This window comes from Polyodon spathula, chromosome 6, assembly GCF_017654505.1.
Source record: "Polyodon spathula isolate WHYD16114869_AA chromosome 6, ASM1765450v1, whole genome shotgun sequence".
Taxonomy (NCBI): domain Eukaryota; kingdom Metazoa; phylum Chordata; class Actinopteri; order Acipenseriformes; family Polyodontidae; genus Polyodon; species Polyodon spathula.
Window position 1 is genome coordinate 27,945,150 of NC_054539.1, and position 22,062 is coordinate 27,967,211.

A 22,062-nucleotide genomic window follows, 5' to 3' on the forward strand; every position below is an offset into this window, starting at 1 on the left:
AGCTGCAACCAATTTGCGCAGCAAAAGGGGCTGCCACACGATGCAAATAGTGAAGCTGCACTGCTTTTATAGCTGTCTGCGCCTGACTTATCAAATTCATCTGGAACAGAAGTATGAACCAGGTTTTAATTTTCCACGATTCTGAAACCGTGTGTTGTAAAGAAAGTCAACACAGTTCACAGTTAAGTCGTTAAACTTCTATTCTCACATTAAACAGCTCTCTGACATTTTTTTGGTATTTTAGCTGTCGTCCATTTACATGCGTGCTTGCTCAGCTATCTCATTCGCTTACCTACATAGATACACGTAAATGCTACACAACCAAACAATTTACAGACACTTGCGGATTTGTATTTTCAGTGCATGAAATACTGCAGTTTTTAAAGGAAGCGTCTAATCAAATGTTGTTTTTACATGCATTTCCAAGATTTCAGGGACTTTATTCAAATTCATGATTTTCACTATTTCCGTGACCTCCATGGCAAAATCATATACATAAGCCAGTGACTTTTAAGCTGGTGTGAGAAGGCCGGTCCGAATATGAACGTCAGTGTGAGGAATGTGGAGCAGAACTGAGACACTGAACTTGGAAATGTTTGTTTGTTGCACACGTGCAATTCAAACGTGCCTGAAAACGCTAAGAAAGTTTAATAATAAGGGTCTTGAGAACAAATGGATTGAGAATGAAACAAAAGAAAAGCAATAGGGAATTGAAAAGGTTACCATATCAAGCTGATAAACGGGTGTTTGTGTACTGTGCAGCCTCCAGTAAAATAATGTAGACTTTGCGTTACGTTTCAGGATATTAAACTTAACCCTTTGTGGTCCTATGTCGGATCGGGCCGACATTACAATTTTCACTTTCCCTTTTCATTCATCAAAAAGACGTCAATTACAGGTCTCGTCGTTTTTTCTCTGGAAAAAGCCGGGAAAACCTTTCAGTGGCCAAGTGAGACCGATAGGAGCCGAATGACGTGGAAAAAAGGGGGCGTATCTGAGCAATAGAGCTACCAGCTGCCCCATAGAGATAAGATTGACACAAACAAAGGAGATAGCTGCTTTTGCATCCACCGCTCAGTGAATATCATGGACCTTTGCAGAGCTTTTTGAGATGTTATAGTAATAAAATAATGACTTGGATCGCATTATTGAGGAGTTTGGTGATAAAACGAGTGATCAGGAGAGGATTTATCAGTGTGCACGTCTATAAAGAGGTATGTGAAAAATACGACGAACAAGTGGTGAGACTTGGCTGAAGAAGCAGTACTGTGTCCTTTTACGATTCAGTGCCTTTTAAACCTGTTTTACTCTGAAAATAAGACCCCCAGACCCATGATTTTAAAAAATGACCTAAAGACACATATTGATAAAACTGTTGAAATCACAGTTAGGGGGTTTGAGTACAAGTTTTGCAATGTGATTAAGCTTTCCACTGAGGAGAGGGTTTCAGGAGGACCCCAAATTATTGTTTTTCAATTTGCTGCCATGATGCATGGCCTGGGGATACTGTGGACTTTGGTGATGAACAGTTAGAAGCAACTGAATTGGTATATAGAACTTTTAGCAAGGAGTGGATACAATGTTGATGCAGTTCAAGCAGAATGGAGAATGCTTAAAACACTAGTCAAAGGTCAGTTTATGGATAAATCCTACATTGGTTTATGGGAGGTCATGCTAACAAAAGATTAAAAAAAAATCTTTTACATTTAGTGAAAATCATGCTTGTGCTGCCAATATCAGTTTCCCACTGTGAATGTGGATTTTCTGCACAAAACAGAATTAAACCCAAGCTACGCAACTCACTTAATGTGCCAATTGTTGAAGATCTCGTGAGAATCAGTGCAGAGGTCTGTTCCCTTGAAAAGTTTGATCCAGAGCCTGTGTTAAGCGCTGGCTGTCCTCAGGTAAAAGGAAACGAAGACCAAATTGCACATCCTGGCCAAGTGATGTAGACATTTTAACTGTCGGCAACACTGACTCAGATTGTGAATAATAAGATTTGATAGTTGTATGTAGTTCACAGCCTTAAGTTAAGGCCAAATTCCAATTAGTTCAGATGGCTGAGTTAAGGAACACATTGCCAAAATGCAGAACTGCAGGGCATTTTAAGCTCACTTTTATAGAATCAGATGTAAAATGACCACATAAGGAGGAAGAACGGTTACAGCTGCAGCACTTGAGGGCAGTTGCAGTGTAGGCAATAGGCAAGGCAGAGCAAGTCAGTGTCAGGGAACATAGATGAACAATGAGGCAGCAAACTAGCGAGTGCAAAGGTTAGATTTCTGTTTTTGTATCACTTTAGCATTTTTCTTGTATTTTAAGCAGTTGAATATGGAAGCAACCAACTTGCTCTTAAAGTGGCGCCCAACAATTGGATTTGGTGCCCAACATTTTTGGCATAGGAGCCATTAGCTCCCAAGGCAAAAAGTTTGTCTGGAACCCTGAAAAAACTTACCTATGATAAGGTAACATATTAACACTCATAGGACACGTCAGAAAACGGACTTTCCTGGTAACCTGGGCTCCAAACGGACCTGAGCAATATTACAACATATAACTAACATCTGGAGTAAATGAATGAATTAACATTTTTACATTTTTAAGGTGAACTGTTGTTTTCTTTCCAATGCCACTTTCACACACAAATGCCACTATCTAGCCACCTCAGAGACGTTTATAAAATTCAATTACCCATTCACAAAACACAACTTTCAAACCTGTCAGTCAACAGATTGTTTTCATTGCAACGACAACCTACATATAAATGACAGAAAACAAAGTTGAGAAACAAACGAGTCTGTTTATTTATTATGTTATATGGGGGGGGGGCAGCTATGGCCAAAAGTTTTGCATCGCGCCCTGCAGAATTAATAATTTTACAATGACATATTGAAATTACATATCGCTTTGTAGACTTTTAAGATGCCATATTGTAGTTTCTTATATTGCATAATGTTAAATAAAATATCGAAATTATGTTCATATAGGTTTTTTTTTTTAATTATGTCTATCTGAACCTCTTCTGTGCCTGACACGTCCTCCAAAGTGACTCCCCTCTGCTTCAGGACGTACCTGGCACGTCCTGACTAAACACATGGTTAAAAAAAAAAAAAAAAAAAAGTCGATTGCCGTTTTTCACTCGGCGGCACTGATTGAGTAATTATTACAAAACATATTCAGTCGTTGGCTTTAATTTCACTATATTTCTCCGACAAAATATCTTTGTGATGCCGTTGTTATATTTTATTTACAACCTGTCTGAACTCAAGCGGTGGCTCTCTCTGGCTTGTACTATGAAACATTGTGAATTAATTTAAAACAATCTGTGTGTAACTTTAGTTTTCTTTTCAATGTGGATTGATAATAAAATTAGTAGTTTTTGTACCAACATGTGTTTCATGATATTAGCTTTGAAGTAACAGCTGATGTTAATGTGACGGTAGACGAAAATACTGTCTGCTCCTGAGTAGTGCCATTCTGACAACCTTTTCTTTTTGTCATCCTTTTGTATTATCATTTCTCCATATCATAAAAATATTTGATTGGACGACTTGGTTTCAATTTTTTTTTCTTTTGCTCCATTTAGAAAAAAGATATACTGTATTGCAATTTTGAAAACGACTTGGCTTTTTTCAATTATATTGTGAACACTTATATTTGACCGATTTCATTGTCTCATTGCTTTTTTTCATGTTCTACATTTTTGGGTGTATTTTATTGATTAGTATTTACTGATTTATATATATTAGGTTCTATCCTTTTTTTCACCAAATTTTCTCTCGGATTTCAGAGTGGTTATCAGTTTTTTGAAAGGTGTATTTTATTGATTAGAGTTTACTGCTTTATATGTTAGGTTGTATATGTTTTAACCGATTTTTCTCTCGGATTTCAGAGAAGAGAGCCTAAAGTCTCCATCAATAATAGGGGGGTTTTTTTTGGGGGGGGGGGGGGGGGGGTGGGGGGGGGGTGAACTTTATTGATTAATGGTTACCAATTATTAAAGGCTAAAGGTGTATATACAAATACTAATATATTAAAATAATTTTCCACCAAATTTCCAACATCCCAAAAACTATTGTTTGGAGTTATTGGATTGGTTTTATTTTTCCTTTGCTCCAATGAAATATATTTAAATATTTGTGAGTTAGTGGAGGGTTTGATCAGTAAAATGGAAAGAAGCCAGCTTACTGTAGAGGCTATTGTTGACCTCCTAATTAAGCAGGCACAGAGGAGGATTTTGTGCCTGATGACTGTGGTAGTGAATATGTGCCAAGTGACTCTTCCTCCAGTGAGGAATCCAGCCGTGATAAGGAAGAGGAGCCGATGGACATTGAACCTGAGCCCCTACCAGAACAGGGCACAGTAGCTGGGCCTGGACCAAGGGCTGGTAGATTTCAGCCTATCTATCACTGGACCCCTAACCAACCCACCCCCCCTAACAATATCCAGCCTCAAAGTCCACCCTTTTTTGGCACACCAGGTACCAGGGTAAGCATAATTGGATTTATTCCAATTAACTTTTTCCAGTTGTTCATAACTAATGACCTTTTTGAGTATTTGGTTACCCAAACCAATTTGTATGCTCAGCAATTTAGCACCACATGGGGACAACCTGGGCCTTCTACACACCACAAACTTTAGCATGTGGCACCATAAGACCAAACGGAAAGGGATTTCCCCAACAATTGGTAACCAAGAAACAGAAGCGTGGTGAAACTAGTGCTCTGCGCTGCGATGAACTGCTGGCAATGAAATATACTGATAAAAAAGATGTGTACCTCCTCACCACCATCCATGACGAGGCAACTATACCAGTTCCTGTGCGAGGTCAGGACATGCACACAATGAAGCCCCTAATAAAAACATGGGAGGCGTGGATAAGTCGGATCAGATGCTGGAGTCATACAGTGCTGCTAGGAAAACCATGGCGTGGTACAAAAAACTTGCCATGTGCATGGTCCAGATTTCTTTTTACAATAGCCATGTAGAGTACAGTACAGCTCCAGAGAATCTGCTCACTTTTCTGGACTTTCAGACCTCTGTGATCTCCAACATCCTGTTTGATGAACAACCTATGCCAGAGTCCAAAGACTGGAAACGGCGGCAAGATTGACTGAACAGCATTTTATAGGGACGCTGCCACTGTCCGAGAAAAAAGCCAAACCACAAAAAAAGTGCTGTGTGTGTTTCCGCAAGGGCATGTGGAGGGGTACATGGTACTATTGTCCAACCTGTCCCTCGCAGCCAGGCCTCTGTTTGGAGGAGTGTTTTGAAAAATACCACACGGTACATGAGTATTAGAAATAAACTAAATAAACAACCATAAACACTAACAAATGTAACCAGAGGTTGTAAAAGTTAATTGTTTTTATGTCATGCAAGAAATCAATATTTCAATGGTCATCAATGTCAATGCCTTACAAACTATGTAAAGGCGCACATATTTGGTATCTCTGAATTCGGGACACTCGGGGCAATTCATAAACGCTGTCTTTTTAACAGTGGAACAAAAACTGTTAAATTTACAGGTCCAAATATAAGGAAGAACAAGTGACTTTTACTATTGAAAACTGCATTACCTCAAATTGCAGAAGGATTGTGGGTAACACCCCATTGACATACAAGGTCATGTTACCAATTTCTAAAATCCTTATTTTGTGCAGTTTCAGAAAAGGTATATTTTTGCTTACTTACCTCATTCTTTGGTGGCGTAGTGGCCAGTTGAAATTAAGGTGGTACAATGGACTGCGAGTGACCTTTGAAAAATGCAGAAGTTCAAAGTGCCCTGGTGTCTCTCTTGAGCATGTAAACCCCCTGAAAACCAATGCAAATATTTCTACTTAGGCACGGACACATCCAGCAGCTTAAAAGTTTCTACATTTTCCACCAAACATTCCCAATATAGAGACTAAATGTGATACGTTTTAATGAAAAAGCAAGTTTTTTTTTTTTTTTACAATAATATATGTATTTTGAGTTCACGTGACCAAGTAACCCCCAGAAATTTGGCACAAATAGAAACTTCAGTCTGACAAATAAAAAATTACCAGGGGTATCGGAAAAGGAAAATAGAGTACTTTTCATGTAAAACAGGAAATTCACAAAATGCCTGTAGCACAGGGAATTACCAGGGCCTTAGCAGAGAAGTGGTTAATATTCTACTAGTAGATGTGTAAAAGACACAGACATAACAATGGAGATAGCTTCTTCTGCATCCAGTACTCGGAGAATGTCACAGACATTTTCAGAGCTTTTTGAGATGTTATAGTAATAAAATAATGACTTGGATCTCATTATTGAGGAGTTTGGTGATAAAACGAGTGATCAGGAGGGGATTTATCAGTATGCACGTCTAAAAGAGGTATGTGAAAAATAAAGCAAACAAGGGATAGTGCTTGACTGGAGATACAGTACTGAGTGTCCTTTTGTGATTTTACGCTGAAAAAAAAAAAAAAATTAAGAGTGTAAAATAAACAAAGCGTGTGAAAATAAATTGGACCTAACGCACCTGACAAGCGCTGAATAAATGGACTGTAAAGGGTTAATCCCCGTTGTTTTATTATTATTTTGTATTTTATGTATTGTTTGGCCGGACAAGCAACAAGTTTTGTATTTATTATTTTAAATACATTGTGAGAATGTATGACCATCAGCTACTGATTGTTTAACTAGCTGACAGTCACACAGACTTGGTAGACCAGTGGAGAACGTGACCGAGGGATAATATAATAATTGATAATTGGTTAGCCCTCGGTCACAAATTATAAAAGATCAGCCGTTTGGCTGCACTGGGGGAAGGAGTGTCAGAGGCGAGACATGAGTCTAAAACACAGAAATAACAATTGTTAGACGTGCTGGTATATTAACCAATACTTTTTAGTGTTTTATTGTTTGTTTGTTTGGCCAACGTGCCTTTTTGTTTTCTATTTGTTTGAAGTCTTTGTTCATTATTATTTAATAAAGATACGGGTACGGCTGTTTCAGCCACAGCATTTTTGGTTTGTGTTGCTTCTTCCTGGTCAGTGATCTCACCACATCTGCACGCTGCAACCACTCTGCCACAAGACTTACGGTAACACAGAGGTTATATTAAGCCCCTCTGCACAAAATAGTATCTCTCTGCGGCAGCCGCAGCACTGGCCCGGCACTGATTGCCCGCCATTAATAAACCTTTACAAACAAAATATAAGTCATTTTCTTTTCTTAAAAACATCTTGTAATTCTCTGTTTGTTTTCCTTTATATCCACTTCAGGTACCGAAATGCTGTTTGCGCATCGCTAGGAAAATGTGCACATTTTTAAAGAGAACCGCTTTCAGTACAGTTCTTTAAAATTGCTAACCATTTTCATTTTTCCTGTTTCTTACATATTTCAACCTGCTTCACCACCCCTCCACATTTACAGGCAAGTGCATATTTTAGTTTTGTTTATATTTTTTCTCTTGTTTTATACCAGAGGTTTACATTGGTTAAAATCACAATTTACATCCACAGTAGGTATACAATAATTGCTTAAAACAAAAGTCGTGTTTTAATGTCCACATAGGCTCAAGCAAGGCTGTAGTTTTTATTTTGTTTACATGGGATGGAACTTGCACCATCACACTTGTGGTAAATTATTTTTTGAGAGCATTTTGTTTTCATAGCACTATACTTTTGTATACTCTATAGTCAGGTCTCAGTGTTACATTTGATACAATGACTGAAAGATCAGGCCTCAGCTTTGGTGTTGTTTTTTCACTCAACATATCAAGCTGGACGTGCACCAATATATTAAAACACTGATAACCATTAACAGAAAGGATTTGTGTCTTACTATGGTTATAAGGAAAACAGTTACTATCAGGATTGCTGACAATTACGTGTTGGGTTGTAAGTTAACTCGAATTGTCCAAAAATCACAATCTGTGCTTTTTCTAGCCGAACAAAGTGTTTTTATTTTTTTTTTCTTTTGCAGAGAGGGGACTGGCCGATGCACAAGCTAGAATGTTCATCCATGTGCATTTTCAAGGAGAATTGGGATCCCTCGGAGACCGTTCGGCTTACAGCCAGAATCATTGCCAAGCAGGTGAGGGGAGAGGGAGTTGTTGAGAGAGCTGCCAATACTCTCCTGCAGTCATGGACACAATGCAGGAGGCTGACTTTGCCAATTTGAAAAAATTACACCTTCCGTTGTGCAGTTTCAGAGACAAATTCTTCTGTTTCAAAAGGGGTCAGGATTCATTTTCTTATTGCAGGAAGAATTGTGTGAAAAGCTTAGGAATGTTTTTTTTTTTTTTTTTCAGTGCACCAAGTAGACAACAGCTATATGTAGGCCCCATTAGTCATTTGATTTTAAAGAACATTGACAGGAACACATGAAACATTATAGCCTCCTTTCATCGCTCACTTTATTTTTCTATTTACAGTATTCGTAGAACTTGGTGAATGTTTTTAATTGAATAGGACCTCTGAAGTACATAAAGCAATTTTGAAAAGTGAATGTTTTTAAAGTCTGTAATTTAGGTTTAGAAATATTAATTTGAACACAGGAAAGGAATCCAAAATGATACTTTCTGTACATACTGTGCAGTATCCCTGGGCACCTCAGACTGGTTCTGCCCTTATAACGTTGTTGTCGGTGTTCAGGTCAACTCGGATTCCCTGTTGAATCAACCACAAGCCTTTTGAGAAAAGCTAGATAGATTGTTGCTATTTTGCTGTGTCAACTACTAGGCACTAAAGACTGAGCTGAACAAATTTTATTCCCCTCCATATCTCCCCATAGTAGATAGATTTCAACAGATTAAGGCGAAAGACCAGTTAAAAATCCTTTGAACCATAAAGCACTATTTCAGAATCACATTTACTAATTGCTAAAGTCTAATGTGTATATAAGAGGAAAACTACATTGGAAAGCGTGTTTAATATCTTGGATTGAGTACACCATTTAAAAGCATTTCATATCGATACAGCTTAAAGGGTTAAAGAACCATCTAAGTAAATGAATGGGATTATGTCTCATGTGCTAAACATGTTGTTGGGAAAGAAATTTAGGTTTTTTTTTTTCTATTGCCTATATCTTTGCTAAGCTTTCACATTTACTTTTACTTTTTCCTATTTTTTTTGTATTGCAGAAAACACAGATGGAAAAAACAGCATCGGAGAAACTTCTAAAGGTGATCGAGTTTGAATCACGTAAGTATTCTAATAAATGTTTTTTGCCAGCGGAAGGGTGAAAGGCTGGTCTGGGGGGGTTCTCTGTACTACTTTTTTTAAGTAATCCACCTCCCACTTGTAAAATAAGAATGAGTCATTCATGTTTAATCGCAATTCTACATATATGTGCAAAATCTTAGTTATGACCTAGAGCGATGTGTGAACAGACAGATATCTCCAGGATCAAATATTCTCAATAACTTGTGCTAAATGATATGAACACCAAGCTTCATAGCAATTGGAAAAGTGGTTCTCCAGATATATGGAATCATGTGGCTTGACCTGACATGAGGAAGGTGTGATAAAACTGAATACAGATCACAAATGGTGTCCTGTAGCAGTGCATTTCTTTTAGAAAGCTTCAAAGGTGAATTACTAAGAACCCCATTTTGTGATGCATACTCGGGGTACAGTACACTCCATGCCCTCTGGTGCTTCTAAGTATCTGCTTTAATATTTAAAAGAGATCCATTTGGTACTGCAGTAGCCCATTGCATTTAAGAACAAACAGACAGTTAGGAATCAAAGGGGTGACTTTACCGTGATGAGAAAACACAGTAGGTTTCTTAATCATAGTCAACCTGCATTGGGTTGCCTTGAATGAAGTCTAGTCTTAGACTTGGGACTGTTTAAGAAAAAAATATTCTTCAATTAACCTGTATAAAATCAGTATGTCACATGTTTTACATGTGTCTTAAGAACTGCTTTTCTGAATTGTGATGAAGGGCAGCACCAACAACACGGATCAACCAAGGGTTTTCAGTATCGTACTGGATGAGCAACACAGTACAGTTCAATGGGAGGGTTGGCATCACTATCACAGTTGGACTGTATACGTTGTGCTGTAACACCAGTACGCTCTGTATTCGCTAGTGTTTTAGCACTATGTTGGTAGATAGCTGGGGCAGTGTGCCCTGCCCATGTGTGTGTTATGTGTTGTGTGTTAATGTTGGTGCATGGGATATAAATGGGTTTGTGTAGCACACGTGATTTAAAATATATAGTTGTATTTAAACACAGGGATTGCACTTCACATGCATTAAAAGTATGTAATAGTATGTGAGCACGGATTGCACAAATTACTTCACATGCTGGGATTCAAGTGAATAATGAATTAGTAATTGAATCCCGGCACAACAGTATGTTTATAGATGCACGTTTTACTCACTCGAGGTTGTGTGTTCGAGATTGGAGAACAAGAGAGAGAAGGAGAAAATAATTAAAAGCAAAGCAAAGCAAATACTTGTTTAGCGTTGTCCACCGCCTGTTTTGTTTGTCTGTTTATTTTGGCTTCAAGTGTCTTGTGCTGTTTTGTTCAAACCTTTTATTTTCTGTGTGTTAATAAAACATTGAGCGCTGCAGCGTCTTAGTTTCACCCGCAGTTGCTGTATGTTTTGGTTTCATTTCCTGGCCTGATGTCACCCCTACAGCCAGCCTATTCACAATAGCACACACATGTGTTCTGTAAATATCCATTCTTATGCAGAGTGCCTTCTCCGACAACCTCAGCAGCCTCCCAGTAGGTCTCTAGGGAGCACTTAGAGGTCATACATCTAGTGGACCGTGATGATGGATGTCTCTTGTGTTATCTGCAGAGAGTTGTATGTTGTTCATCTTAACTGATGATGGCTATCTGTGGTTGCTTGTGTTGCCTTGTCCCTTCCACTGCCTGGAAGGGGGTGGGAGGGAATGCAGAGTTACGGTTTCGCACATCGTATTTTGCTACTTTTGTCATTTTAATACAAACCCTAACTGATGCATTAATGAAGTTTTTCTGCAAAAGTTCTATTATATATAATATATATATATATATATATATATATATATATATATATATATATATATATATATATATATATATATATATTAGTGCCTATAGAAAGTCTACACCCCCTTGAACCTTTTTTCACATTTTGTTGTGTCAGTGCCTCAGTTTTTCATGCATTTAAATGAGGATTTTTTTCCAGTTATCTACACACCATACTCCACACTGTTAAGGGGAAAAAAGTTTTTATTGAGAAAAAAAATTATATATTAAAAATACAAAACTGAAAGATCGTAATTGGATAAGTCTCCACCCCTCTGAGTTAAAGTGAAAGCACCTTTGGCAGTAATTACAGCTGTGAGTCTGTTGGGATAGGCCTCTACCAACTTTGCACACCTCTGTCAAGTTGCTCAGGGAATGTTGATGGACAGCAAGTCGTGCCACACATTTTCGATTGGATTTAGGTCGGAGCTCTGACTGGGCCACTAAAGGACATTTACCTTTTTGTTTCTTAGCCATTCCAGTGTAGCTTTGGCTGTGTGCTTTGGGTCATTGTCATGCTGAAAGGTGAACTTCCATCCCAGTTTCAGCTTTCTTACAGAGGGCAGCAGGTTTTCCAGTCTTGGCCATAAAAGCCTATAGCTCTTGCAAAGTTGCCATTGGCCTCTTGGTAGCCTCTCTGATCAGTCTCCTTCTTTCATGGTCATCCATACAGGCCAGATTTGTGGAGTGCTTGGGATATTGTTGTCACATGCACACTTTGACCAGTCTTGGACATAAAAGCCTGTAGCTCTTGCAAAGTTGCCATTGGCCTCTTGGTAGCCTCTCTGATCAGTCTCCTTCTTTCTTGGTCATCCAGTTTGGAGGGAGAGCCTGATTTAGGCAGGGTCTTGGTGGTGCCATACAGCTTCCACTTCTTAATAATCGTTTTGACTCCAAGGGATATTCAAGGCCTTTGATATTTTTTTATACCCATCCCCTGATCTGTGCCTTTCAACAACTTTGTCCCAGAGTTCTTTTGAAAGCGCCTTGGTGCTTATTGTTGAGTCTTTACTTTGAAGTGCACTACCCATCAGAGGGAACCTAAGGGAACTGCTAAAGTTATCCTGAAATCATGTGAATCACTACAATTTAACACAGGTGGAGGCCACTTAACTTGGTGTGTGATTTTGAAGGCGATTGGTTACACTTGAGCAAATTTAGGATTGCTATTATAAGGGGGAGGGGGACACTTATCCAACCAAGCTATTTCAGTTTTTATTTTTAATTAATTCTCTGCAGCTCTCTAGAATATTTTTTTCACTTGGAAGTTGTGGGATAGGATGTGTAGATAAATGGGAAAAAAAAAAAAAAAAAAAAAAAAAAAATTTTAATGTATTTTAATTCCAGACTATAAGGCAACAAAAAGTGAACATTTTGTATAGGCTGTGTGTGTGTGTAATTCCAAAAAAAAATCCCATCCAATGTTTAACCCCCACGAGGTGCCGACCATAATTAAGTCTGTGATATATATAACAGAAAGAAATCTTATGTGTTCTCACGATTGCTTCAAGTTTTTAAGTGAAGTCCACCAAGACAGGTCGCACTCTCAAAAAATAGGACAGGACCACTGTGATTTTGTATTTTAAATTGTTCTTCTAAGTTTATTCCATTAAAAGCAAACAAAAAGCAAACAACGTGCTTCGACAACATGTCTTCATTGTGACTGCTGGCCATAAATTAAGTGTTTCCACTGCTGGCCACAACAGCCCTGGCCAGCCACTGACGTTTTTCTGGCCCGCTTTGCTTTGTCTTACCTGATGTGGCGCATAATCATGTGGCAGGGAGACGTGTGCTTATATAGGAAGTGGACAGGGGAACAGAATTACATTTAACCCTTTACAATGGCTGCCACTAAGCAAAATTATGGTGGCATGTGGAGAAAATAAGGAGGCAAAATGTTTGTTGTCCGTATGGGCTGACTCCGAAATACAAAAACAATTAATGGGCGCTGTGCAGAATATTCAAATCTATGAGAAAATACCTTGCAGATAACAGATTCACACGAACACCACAACAGTGCTGGGACAAAACAAATAAAACAGCGGGTTGACTACAGACAAATTAAATACAGCAACAGTCGGAGTGGGAACAGCACAATTTTATTTTGTTTAATAAACAAATGGACAGTGTTTTAGGGTGCCGGCCCATGAATGAGCTGCAGGGTATTTTGAACAGTACCTGTGTGCAGAACGCCTTGATGGAACAGCACTTTACAGATTGGGTTTCGCATATTATCATTTTAAAGAAATGTTTTCATGTAAAGCTTTAGCGAACCAGAAGCTTATAGAAGCTGTTTTTCTTTCTTGTAGATAAAACATGCAGGTTTTTGTAAACATTCAGAGCACTACTATGATTCTAGAGTAAAATGTGTCTTGGGGGTTGTTACAGGTATACAGGAGAGATTATGATTCTTTTTTGCCCAGGCTCAAGGCAACAATGATAAAACCTAGCTGTTTGTTTTGGGTGCTGTCTGCCCAATTTTGGAATATTTTATTTGCATTGAGCCACTGCTAAGAATGGCACATAAAACAAGAATGTTACCTGCTTGGAAATCCTGCATGTTTAAAGATGCATTCCTTGCTGCTGGTGCTATGGGATGTTTTTAACATGGGAGCTGTCGGATTCACTTTCAATCCGTCTTCCTTTTGGTTCTGAAAATTGGGTTTTGAGAGTGCTGTCAAGAATCGTGTATAGCAAGACAATAAAATAGCGACAAAGCTTTTTTTCAATGCAGATCCATGGCGCTGGCAGTTTTTTTTTTTTTCCTGAACTTCGCTGCTACGGGTTTCTTTAAAACAAAGCACAATACATTACCAAAAAAAAACAGTGACCAGGACAAGAACTCAGAATCAGGCCATGTTAGTAAAAAACACAGAAACGTGCCAGCACCAGTCCCAGCCCACAGTGGAAATGAGGCAATACACGTTTTATACCGGATGCTTAAACAAAGCCACTCAATAAGATAACAGATTAACAAAACACTAGGTTGCTATGTTCCTGACCAATTATTGCATATGGAAAATACTATTACATGAGTGGTATCCAGTACTGTCTAACACTTCTGTTTTATTTAGATCTGGAGAAGTTGGATAATGAGAAGAGAGAGCTGATTCAGAGCGACATTGCTGCCCTCCATCACTTTTACTCCAAGCACTTGGAATACCCAGATAATGCAGCGTTGGTGGTGCTCTTTGCACAGGTACAGAGGATACTTTTTAGTTTCAGCTTTAAATGTTGGAACTGAGCCTGTCTGATATGGGTTGATTCTCCCATTGTTGATGCCTTTTGAGTCCTGGGTTAGCTAAATGAGTTTGATGGTCTTCCCTCAGCCCCCAGGCCCAGTTCATGTCATATAACCACCACACAAGATGGAATGGCAGGAGTAGATTCAGGTTAGGATTGAAGTGTACTAACTGAGTTACTGTTCAAGGAGAAGCTTTTATACATACAAATATAAATAACAAACCAACCAATAACAATAATGGATTTGTCAAAGCTCCACTACTACTATTGTGGTGTACAGGCAATGTCACCCTGCACATTAAACATTACACCACAAAGAAAAATGCTGTGTGTAGGGTCTAACACTGTATACAGTGTCCTTCCTTGAGAAGCGAGAACCATTCAAGCTTTGCGCTACTTCACTGTTCTCTCACCCAAACTGCACGAGGTGCACAATAAGAGACACCTTACACACATTGTATTAACTGTTATAAGTGTGTATTACAGGCAGCCCTCAACTTGTTGCATTAAAGTCGACTTTTAGTTTTCTCTGCCATGGGCTAAGAGACATTCCAGGGAAGGGACCCTTCCTATCTTCTCTGCCTGTTGGGATTAGATTCACTGAAGTGATGCCAGTTGCTATTTCAGACATGTCTTTTACCCATAAAAGGAAATGTTCTCCTCAAGAGAGACAGCTGGTGCTTAACACCTCCTTGCCTTTTGTGCAGCTGGATAGAGTTTTTAGACCTTATAGAGCAGCCAGCACTTAACCAAAACATCAGATGAGTATAAAAGTTTCATTCATACATTTAATGTACTTCTTTCTGAGATTGTTTGACTTTTTTTTGTGTGTTTTTAATAACTACAGGCATCTGGAATTGTTATACCACAGACTAGTGGTGATAATAAATTTTTTTATAGTGAAGTCTTCGATCGTTATTTAATAATTTTGCATCTAGGTTTTGCAAATGATCCAGAAAAGAAGACTCTGCCTAAAAAAAAAAAAAGGATCCTCGATTTCTTGAGACTATATGGTATTTTTTCCTGGGAATACAGCTTCTCATCTCTCTTAATTATCTCCCTAGAGAGTTGTTTTTCACTTCTGCATTCACATGCTATATATTTCTTTGCAACTGCCAATGCAGTTTTACAAATACATTGTCATTCACCAATCCAGTCTGATAAATGTGTTGTTCCCCAGGAGCACTAGCAATTGAGCAAATTGTTAATGCTGGTATGCTATATACTCTGGAAATAGTGACCTCTTTTTCTAGTTCTGTTAGTTATTTTTTGTAATTTTCCACCCCGCAATTGTTAGTCCTCACGAGGGAGCTGGTTTTAAAAAGGAAATTCAATTAGTTTTCTAACCATTTAGCCCAATTAATGGGATCCAAGGAGCATCGGTTGTTAGCTTTTTTTTTGTTTTGTTTTAGTGAAACTATGTGCTGTGCTTATTTCTCTAGTAAAATGGAAAATGGAACAGCATGTTTAAACCATACCCTTGGAATGGACTATTGGAACACCCAGGAGAAAAAAAATTGCATTGCAGTTTTAGCTATTCCAGTTTTACCACCAGCCTAAATGGTCACACCTAAACAACCCATGAGGAAGTATTGAAGAACAGCACGTCTACATTAGGATACAGCTGAACAGCACGTCTACATTAGGATACAGCTGAACAGCACGTCTACATTAGGATACAGCTGAACAGCATGTCTACATTAGGATACAGCTAGTGAGATACTGTATTCTCAAGCAACAGGTACATAACCCAGTGCAAGTTATATTTGCTCCATGTCCTCCCTCCCTCCCAGGTCAATTGCAATGGCTTTACAATAGAGGATGAAGAACTCTCCCATTTGGGCTCTGCTGTTTTCCCAGAGTAAGTTTAGATATTTGTTTTCTCTTTTTAGCATTACATTTTATTCCTAGTTTCACAAACTCCAGTTAGCACTAAACTTGAACTGCCTAATATTAATTTATGTAAAGTCAAATTGGTGCGAGTCTGGGTCTGTGAAACTACCAAAAACTTTGTAATTTTTATATACAATATGACGTAATTTGATGTACCGAAAATCAACAACCAGTGATTTGAATTCCCATTTTATTCTTTGATTTGTTCCAACTTTTCTTTCTGCAAAACAATTCGGAACCGTTCTCCACCATGTTTTAATTGTCTTTGGATGTGTTTAATAGATTTAAATAGTAACAATTTCCTGGATTTCTATGTGAATAATAAGTGTTTATGTTCAGAAAGAACCAGGGGCATCGGCGGCAGAGCCCCCCCCACCCCCCACTCACTTTTTGACAAAAGAAACGTATGCACAGCAGAAAAAAGGAACTTGTATAGCACACCATGTTCACTTGCAGTTATACTCTGCATCCTACATAAAAGCAACGCGCTAATGATTTCTATTAAGAACTTCCCTTACTGTCCCAATGTCTTATGCTACTACTGAGCTCAGCTTTTCGTGCCTTCGACGGCTGAAACATATCTATGAGCATCCATAGCCAAGGCTGTGTTTTGAGTACATTTCATGGAAATCATGAAATCCGTGATACCTGTGAACATAGTCGATTTCATGAAATTAACTGGTTAATTTTCATGAATTAACCTGGCAGCTGGTTTAGTTTGGTTCAATGAAAAAGACACCAGCTGTGTCAAAGATCGGAAATATTTCTGCTAAAGATCCCTCTGTCCAGTGCAAAAGGGGGGGGGGGTCAGTTCACATGTGAAAATAGAATGTCTTTCAAAGGTAGACGTAATTTTTCAGGTAAACATTTAAATATTTAGAACATTTGTTATGTAATAACTAGAGAACATTATCAATTTTTTATTTGACAATGCAATATTTTATTTATTTTTTGCTTTAATAAATAGTAGGCTATGTTTAGTCATGAAATGCATATTTTTAGACCATGAAATAAGCCATTTTTTACAGTGAAACAATACCGCCCTATCCATAACTGAACAGCGTTTAAACCACCTCCTCCATCCTCCGTTTTCAGAAACACCTCACTGTTTCTATAGATCTTATAACAGTTTTGCATAACTTTTGTGTTGCCAGAGATACACAGTTTTTGGAAAGATCTGAAAATGTACAATCTAATGTTAACATTAAATTGTCTATAAAGGCTTATGCATTGAAATGTTTCAGGAGCAAAGCAACACTCCAAGGTGAACACTTGGTTTTCTCAAAACATTTCAATGCTTTTTTTTTTTTAGAAAGTTATGGGAGGGGGGGGGGGGGGTGTAATTTTGGTTGATAGCTCTTATCTAAGGAAAATATTCACACTTCTGCAGGAATTTATATTTTCAAAGCTTCCCCCCCCTGTACATCTATCCTAATGCTGACAATCCCATTTATCCAGATGCCTCGGGGCTTTTTGATAAAATATTACTTTTGGAGAATCTATAATCCGGTAATGCTACTATATAAAAAAGAAGTATCCTTCATCTGACAACATAATTTATAGGGTCTTCAAAAGGAGCACTTAACATGCATTTTAAAACCCTTTATCTTTTTATTTTTCATCATGAAAGAAGCTTTTATGCATAATATTGTTCTAAACCTGGGCAGTCATTCATCTTCTAGTGGTGTTTGAAATTCCCTTGTTTTCTCTATGATTTTGACCTATAATTTCTCTGTGCTCAAGTGTTGCCCTGATGAACCACAGCTGTTGCCCCAACGTGATTGTCACTTACAAAGGGACACTTGCAGAGGTCAGGGCTGTTCAGGAGATCAATGCTGGAGATGAGGTAAGAACCATCTCTTTTGATCTGCACTGCCTGGCCACTTTGTTAGGATCTGCCTGCATGCTTGGATGTGGCAGAGCCCTAATTCGAGATGCCAGTGACTTCCAGGTATCAAGCAGGTGCCACAGTAGCAAGAACAGTAGTGTTGATGTTGTGCTTCAAGACATCAGTCATAAGAGTGTATCGGCAATAGCTAGACGGTGGGAAAGTGGTCACTAAGAGACAGCTGTGGCAAACAGTTGTGACTGACGGACTGTCCAGTCTGAAATATTAATGACAGAATGGATTAACATGCCTCAGGACACCTTCCAGCACCTTGTGGAGTCCATGCCCTGTCTTGTCAAGGCTGTGATCGGGGCAAACATCGGTCCAACTTGCTTGCTAAGATTAAGGTCCTAATAAAAGTGTCCAAGCAGTGTTCAAACTGCTGAGTCTGTTTTTCCCTTTTGAGTGCAACTGTACGGGCAAAGGTTACCAAGCGAGTGTCTTAACCCAAAAAAAACTGTTATTTGGAACATATGTCCTTTTACCTTTATTGCCTGCAAAGGTCACATTAAGTGTGCCTGCACTGCCTTTTACAGTAGATCCCTTTCCATTTGTTTCCTGATAGGGACTGGGGCAACATATCTTGGGGTGGGATTTATGCCACAAACATGTTCTTAAAACAGGCCAGACTGTGAGCATGTTTTGACAGGCACAGTCACCTAGTAATTAAGGATATAAAAGCTAATCATCTTTATATTGATGAATCTATAGAAAGCTGACTTCATTTATATAATTAAAAAAGTGTAGGCCATGGTGGGAGATTAACCTAGCAAACATAGCCCAGAGGAATGTTATTAGAGTGAACATTTTACAAATAAATGTCTTAAATTTCAAAATCGGCAAAAGTATTTTTATAGAATCTGCACCCAAGGAACTGCTTTTAGACAACTTAAAAGTTTACCATTGCTAAAATTGCAGCAAAACGTAAAAACTGATACATTTGAATGCTTGGCATTCTTTCATTGTAATAACGATATTTTAAACTGGTACTGAACATTGTGTACCTTCCTTACCTTTTTCCTTTTATGTGGTCAATTTTAACTTTTGAAGTGTTTAAAATATTTTAGTAAATATGTATCTGTTCTCTTGTAATAGCCATAGTAGCTGCTGAATTTGCTAATGGCAGTCAGATGCCTACCTTCTGAACATCAGCCTGTTTACTTTTTATTGTAGCGGAAAAGGAGATCCAAAGTTCCATACCTTTTATGTAAGCATGCTGCAGTTTATTTAGACAGTGTACTGCCAGCAGCCTGAAAAATAAGCATATTCAGCTTCTCCTCTGGGCAATTGTTAAAGAACCGTAACATACAGATATCTAGCCAACCTATTTTTATTTTTAACGGATACAACAAAAAATCTAATAGATCACCGAAGCTTATCTAGGGTTTCGGATTTTAGGTTTTAACTGATAATCCTGCACATTTCTAAAAATAAACATCTAAAAAATTCGAACTCTAAGATGAATCGCTGCTTTAATAAAAGTATTCTTATCATGTCAAATGCTTGATAATAGATTTTTTTTTTTTTAATCACTTGTAGGTCTTTACCAGCTATATTGATCTGCTGTACCCCACCGACGACAGGAATGACAGATTGATGGATTCGTACTTTTTCAATTGTGATTGCAAGGAGTGTGCCACCAAAGGAAAAGTAAGATTTAAAGCAAGAGCTAACGCTCACTATTCAGATCTTCTGTAGTTCTTGAATCTCTAGTATAGTGCAGCACGGGCAAATTATAAAATTGCTCTATCGATTTACTGCTTCAGTTATTTTGAAAAATGCTTCTATATTTAGAATCAACTTGTAGTGGAAATGTTACTACATGTGTTTTAATGAGTTCCCACTTTGTGTAGGATAAAGCAAAAATGGAAACAAGGAAACTGAATGAACCTCCAAAACCTGAGACCATCAGGGACATGGTGAATTATGCCAGGAACGTGATCGAGGAGTTCCGGAGAGCCAAGCACTATAAATATATCCTTTGCTTTAACTCAATACAACTGTATTTGATGTAGTAAGGTTTAGAATGCAACAGGGGCAAACCAATACATTAACAAAACCTAAAGCTTTACCTAACACCATGTAATGTATAAAACAGTATTACTTCCCATTGCTTTTGCTGTATCTCTTTTGCTGTATATATTCTCATTGTCTTCAAAATCATCATTATTGTTTTTGATATGGATTTTTTTTTGTTCTCATACCGTGGGTCACTAGTCAACTGCATAACAAAACTAAGTTCAAATCCCCATTTTAGTCAGCATTCTTTCACCCTAGCAGTAGGGTGACATATTCTAATGTGTTTTGTTACCCATTTAACATGCAGGTTTGACAATCTTAGAGCTGGTTGGTGCTGTTGCACTGTAAGGTGAAGTGAACCCCACCGAAGAATCTTAGCTTTGAAACTAGGAACCCATCGTTTTTGTTCACTACTGTATCTCCACATACTAGTCCATATTGCCTCCTGTACCCAAGCTGCGGCCTCTTTCCATTGCTGTTATTTCTTGACTCTTTGGCACCCCCTAGTGATCTGCTGGAGATCTGCGAGCTGAGTCTGGATAAGATGGGTGATGTGTTTGAGGACACCAACGTGTACATGCTGCACATGATGTACCAGGCAATGGGGGTGTGCCTTTACATGCAGGACTGGGAGGGAGCATTGCGTTATGGGGAGAAGATCATCAAACCCTACAGGTACCAGCTCACTCATTTCAAATTATTTTTAATAGACAGTCACAGCATTTGTCTGTGCAACTATGCATTACCTAAAAGTGTACAACTAAAGCTACATATCTATCTAAACATACACATACTGCACTACCATATGGGGAAGGCAGTGATGGTTCCAAGGTTGGGACCTGCAATGCCTAGGCAGTAGTCAATGCCAAGGTCATTGCCAAGAACCTACACAAGACAAAGTAAAAATGCTGTTCTGTATATTAGAGTAAGTAGGGCTTAACTGTGGACAGACAAAATTAATACAATCGTTAATTGTCTTCTGGAAAATAATCAGAAAAAAGCCGTAAATAGAAACTCATTTGATGTCATAGTGCAAATTAAATGGATAAATAATCTGCTGGTTCCAACTGCCACAGTCTGTCCATGGAGAATTTCACTGGATATTTGCATAGAGGATTTCACTGTGGATATTTGCTTTCAATTGCTTGAGTAGTCATTCATTTGTGTGACCTCTGAATAACCCTGTATTTATTGCATATACAGTGACTTGGATTTTCAGGGCCTGCTCTAATTGCAGGGGGTCTTGGGATCCCTGCCTAAGTGAAGTCTGTTTATGTGGATTTTTTTTTTGTTAAGGATACAGTTGCCATGGTTTGGTTAAATGATCAAAAACAACAAGGTGTTTTATTTTGTAACTAATTCTGTGTTTCAGTAAAAATATTTTGCTTATCAGGAAAGATCATTTGAGCAAGTGGGTGACTGTGCAAGACAATGTGGTTTGGACATCTACCAAAATGAACAGTGTTAATGATATTTCTATCTTAGTATGATATTGCTACCACTAAAGCTTTCCTTTTTTGGGGGGGGACTTGTAAAGAGGAATGATCTAATGTTTCCCCAAAATGCTTCCTTAACCCCTTGAGGTACTCAAGGAATTGAGCAGTTGTTTTGAGTAACTCAAGTATTGTGAGGAAACTGCAATTTGGATAACCAGATCCAGATGTCAGTAAATTTGAAACCTGTTTCATGCATCTCATTGCAAAATAAGAACATTGGCATAATTTTATTTGTGGGATACTGTGGCAATGTTGCCCTGCCTCTGAGTGTATTTCTGTGTTGTATGTTGCGTGTTGTGTGTTAATGTTGGTGTATTGTCATTGGTACACGGGATGTAATATGGGGTATGCACACGAGTGTTTAAAATGTATATTTGTATTTAGGCATGAGGATTGCACAGCACTTCATGTGCAGGTAAAATGTAATAATATGTGAGCACGGGGAATTGCACTTTATTAATTCACGTGCAGTTGTACTGAGACTCCAATTGAATGATTGATTAGCAATCGAGTCTCGGT

The 22,062-nt window shown here is 38.3% G+C and overlaps 1 protein-coding gene across 4 annotated transcripts in view; it reads left to right on the top strand.

Annotated features, from left to right (window-relative positions):
- The window catches only part of LOC121317101 (N-lysine methyltransferase SMYD2-like), a 99,641-nt gene that overhangs the window by 5,707 nt on the left and 71,872 nt on the right, over positions 1-22,062 (top strand). For all 4 annotated transcript variants that reach the window (XR_005950481.1, XM_041252706.1, XM_041252705.1 and 1 more), the window contains exons 3-10: positions 7,957-8,067; positions 9,116-9,176; positions 14,079-14,203; positions 16,041-16,108; positions 17,884-17,986; positions 19,568-19,678; positions 19,882-20,002; positions 20,548-20,722. Coding sequence is in view for 3 of the 4 variants with exons in the window: in XM_041252706.1 (XP_041108640.1) it covers positions 7,957-8,067; positions 9,116-9,176; positions 14,079-14,203; positions 16,041-16,108; positions 17,884-17,986; positions 19,568-19,678; positions 19,882-20,002; positions 20,548-20,722 (875 nt within the window). In the remaining variant the exon portion in view is untranslated. The remainder of the gene's footprint in view (positions 1-7,956; positions 8,068-9,115; positions 9,177-14,078; positions 14,204-16,040; positions 16,109-17,883; positions 17,987-19,567; positions 19,679-19,881; positions 20,003-20,547; positions 20,723-22,062) is intronic.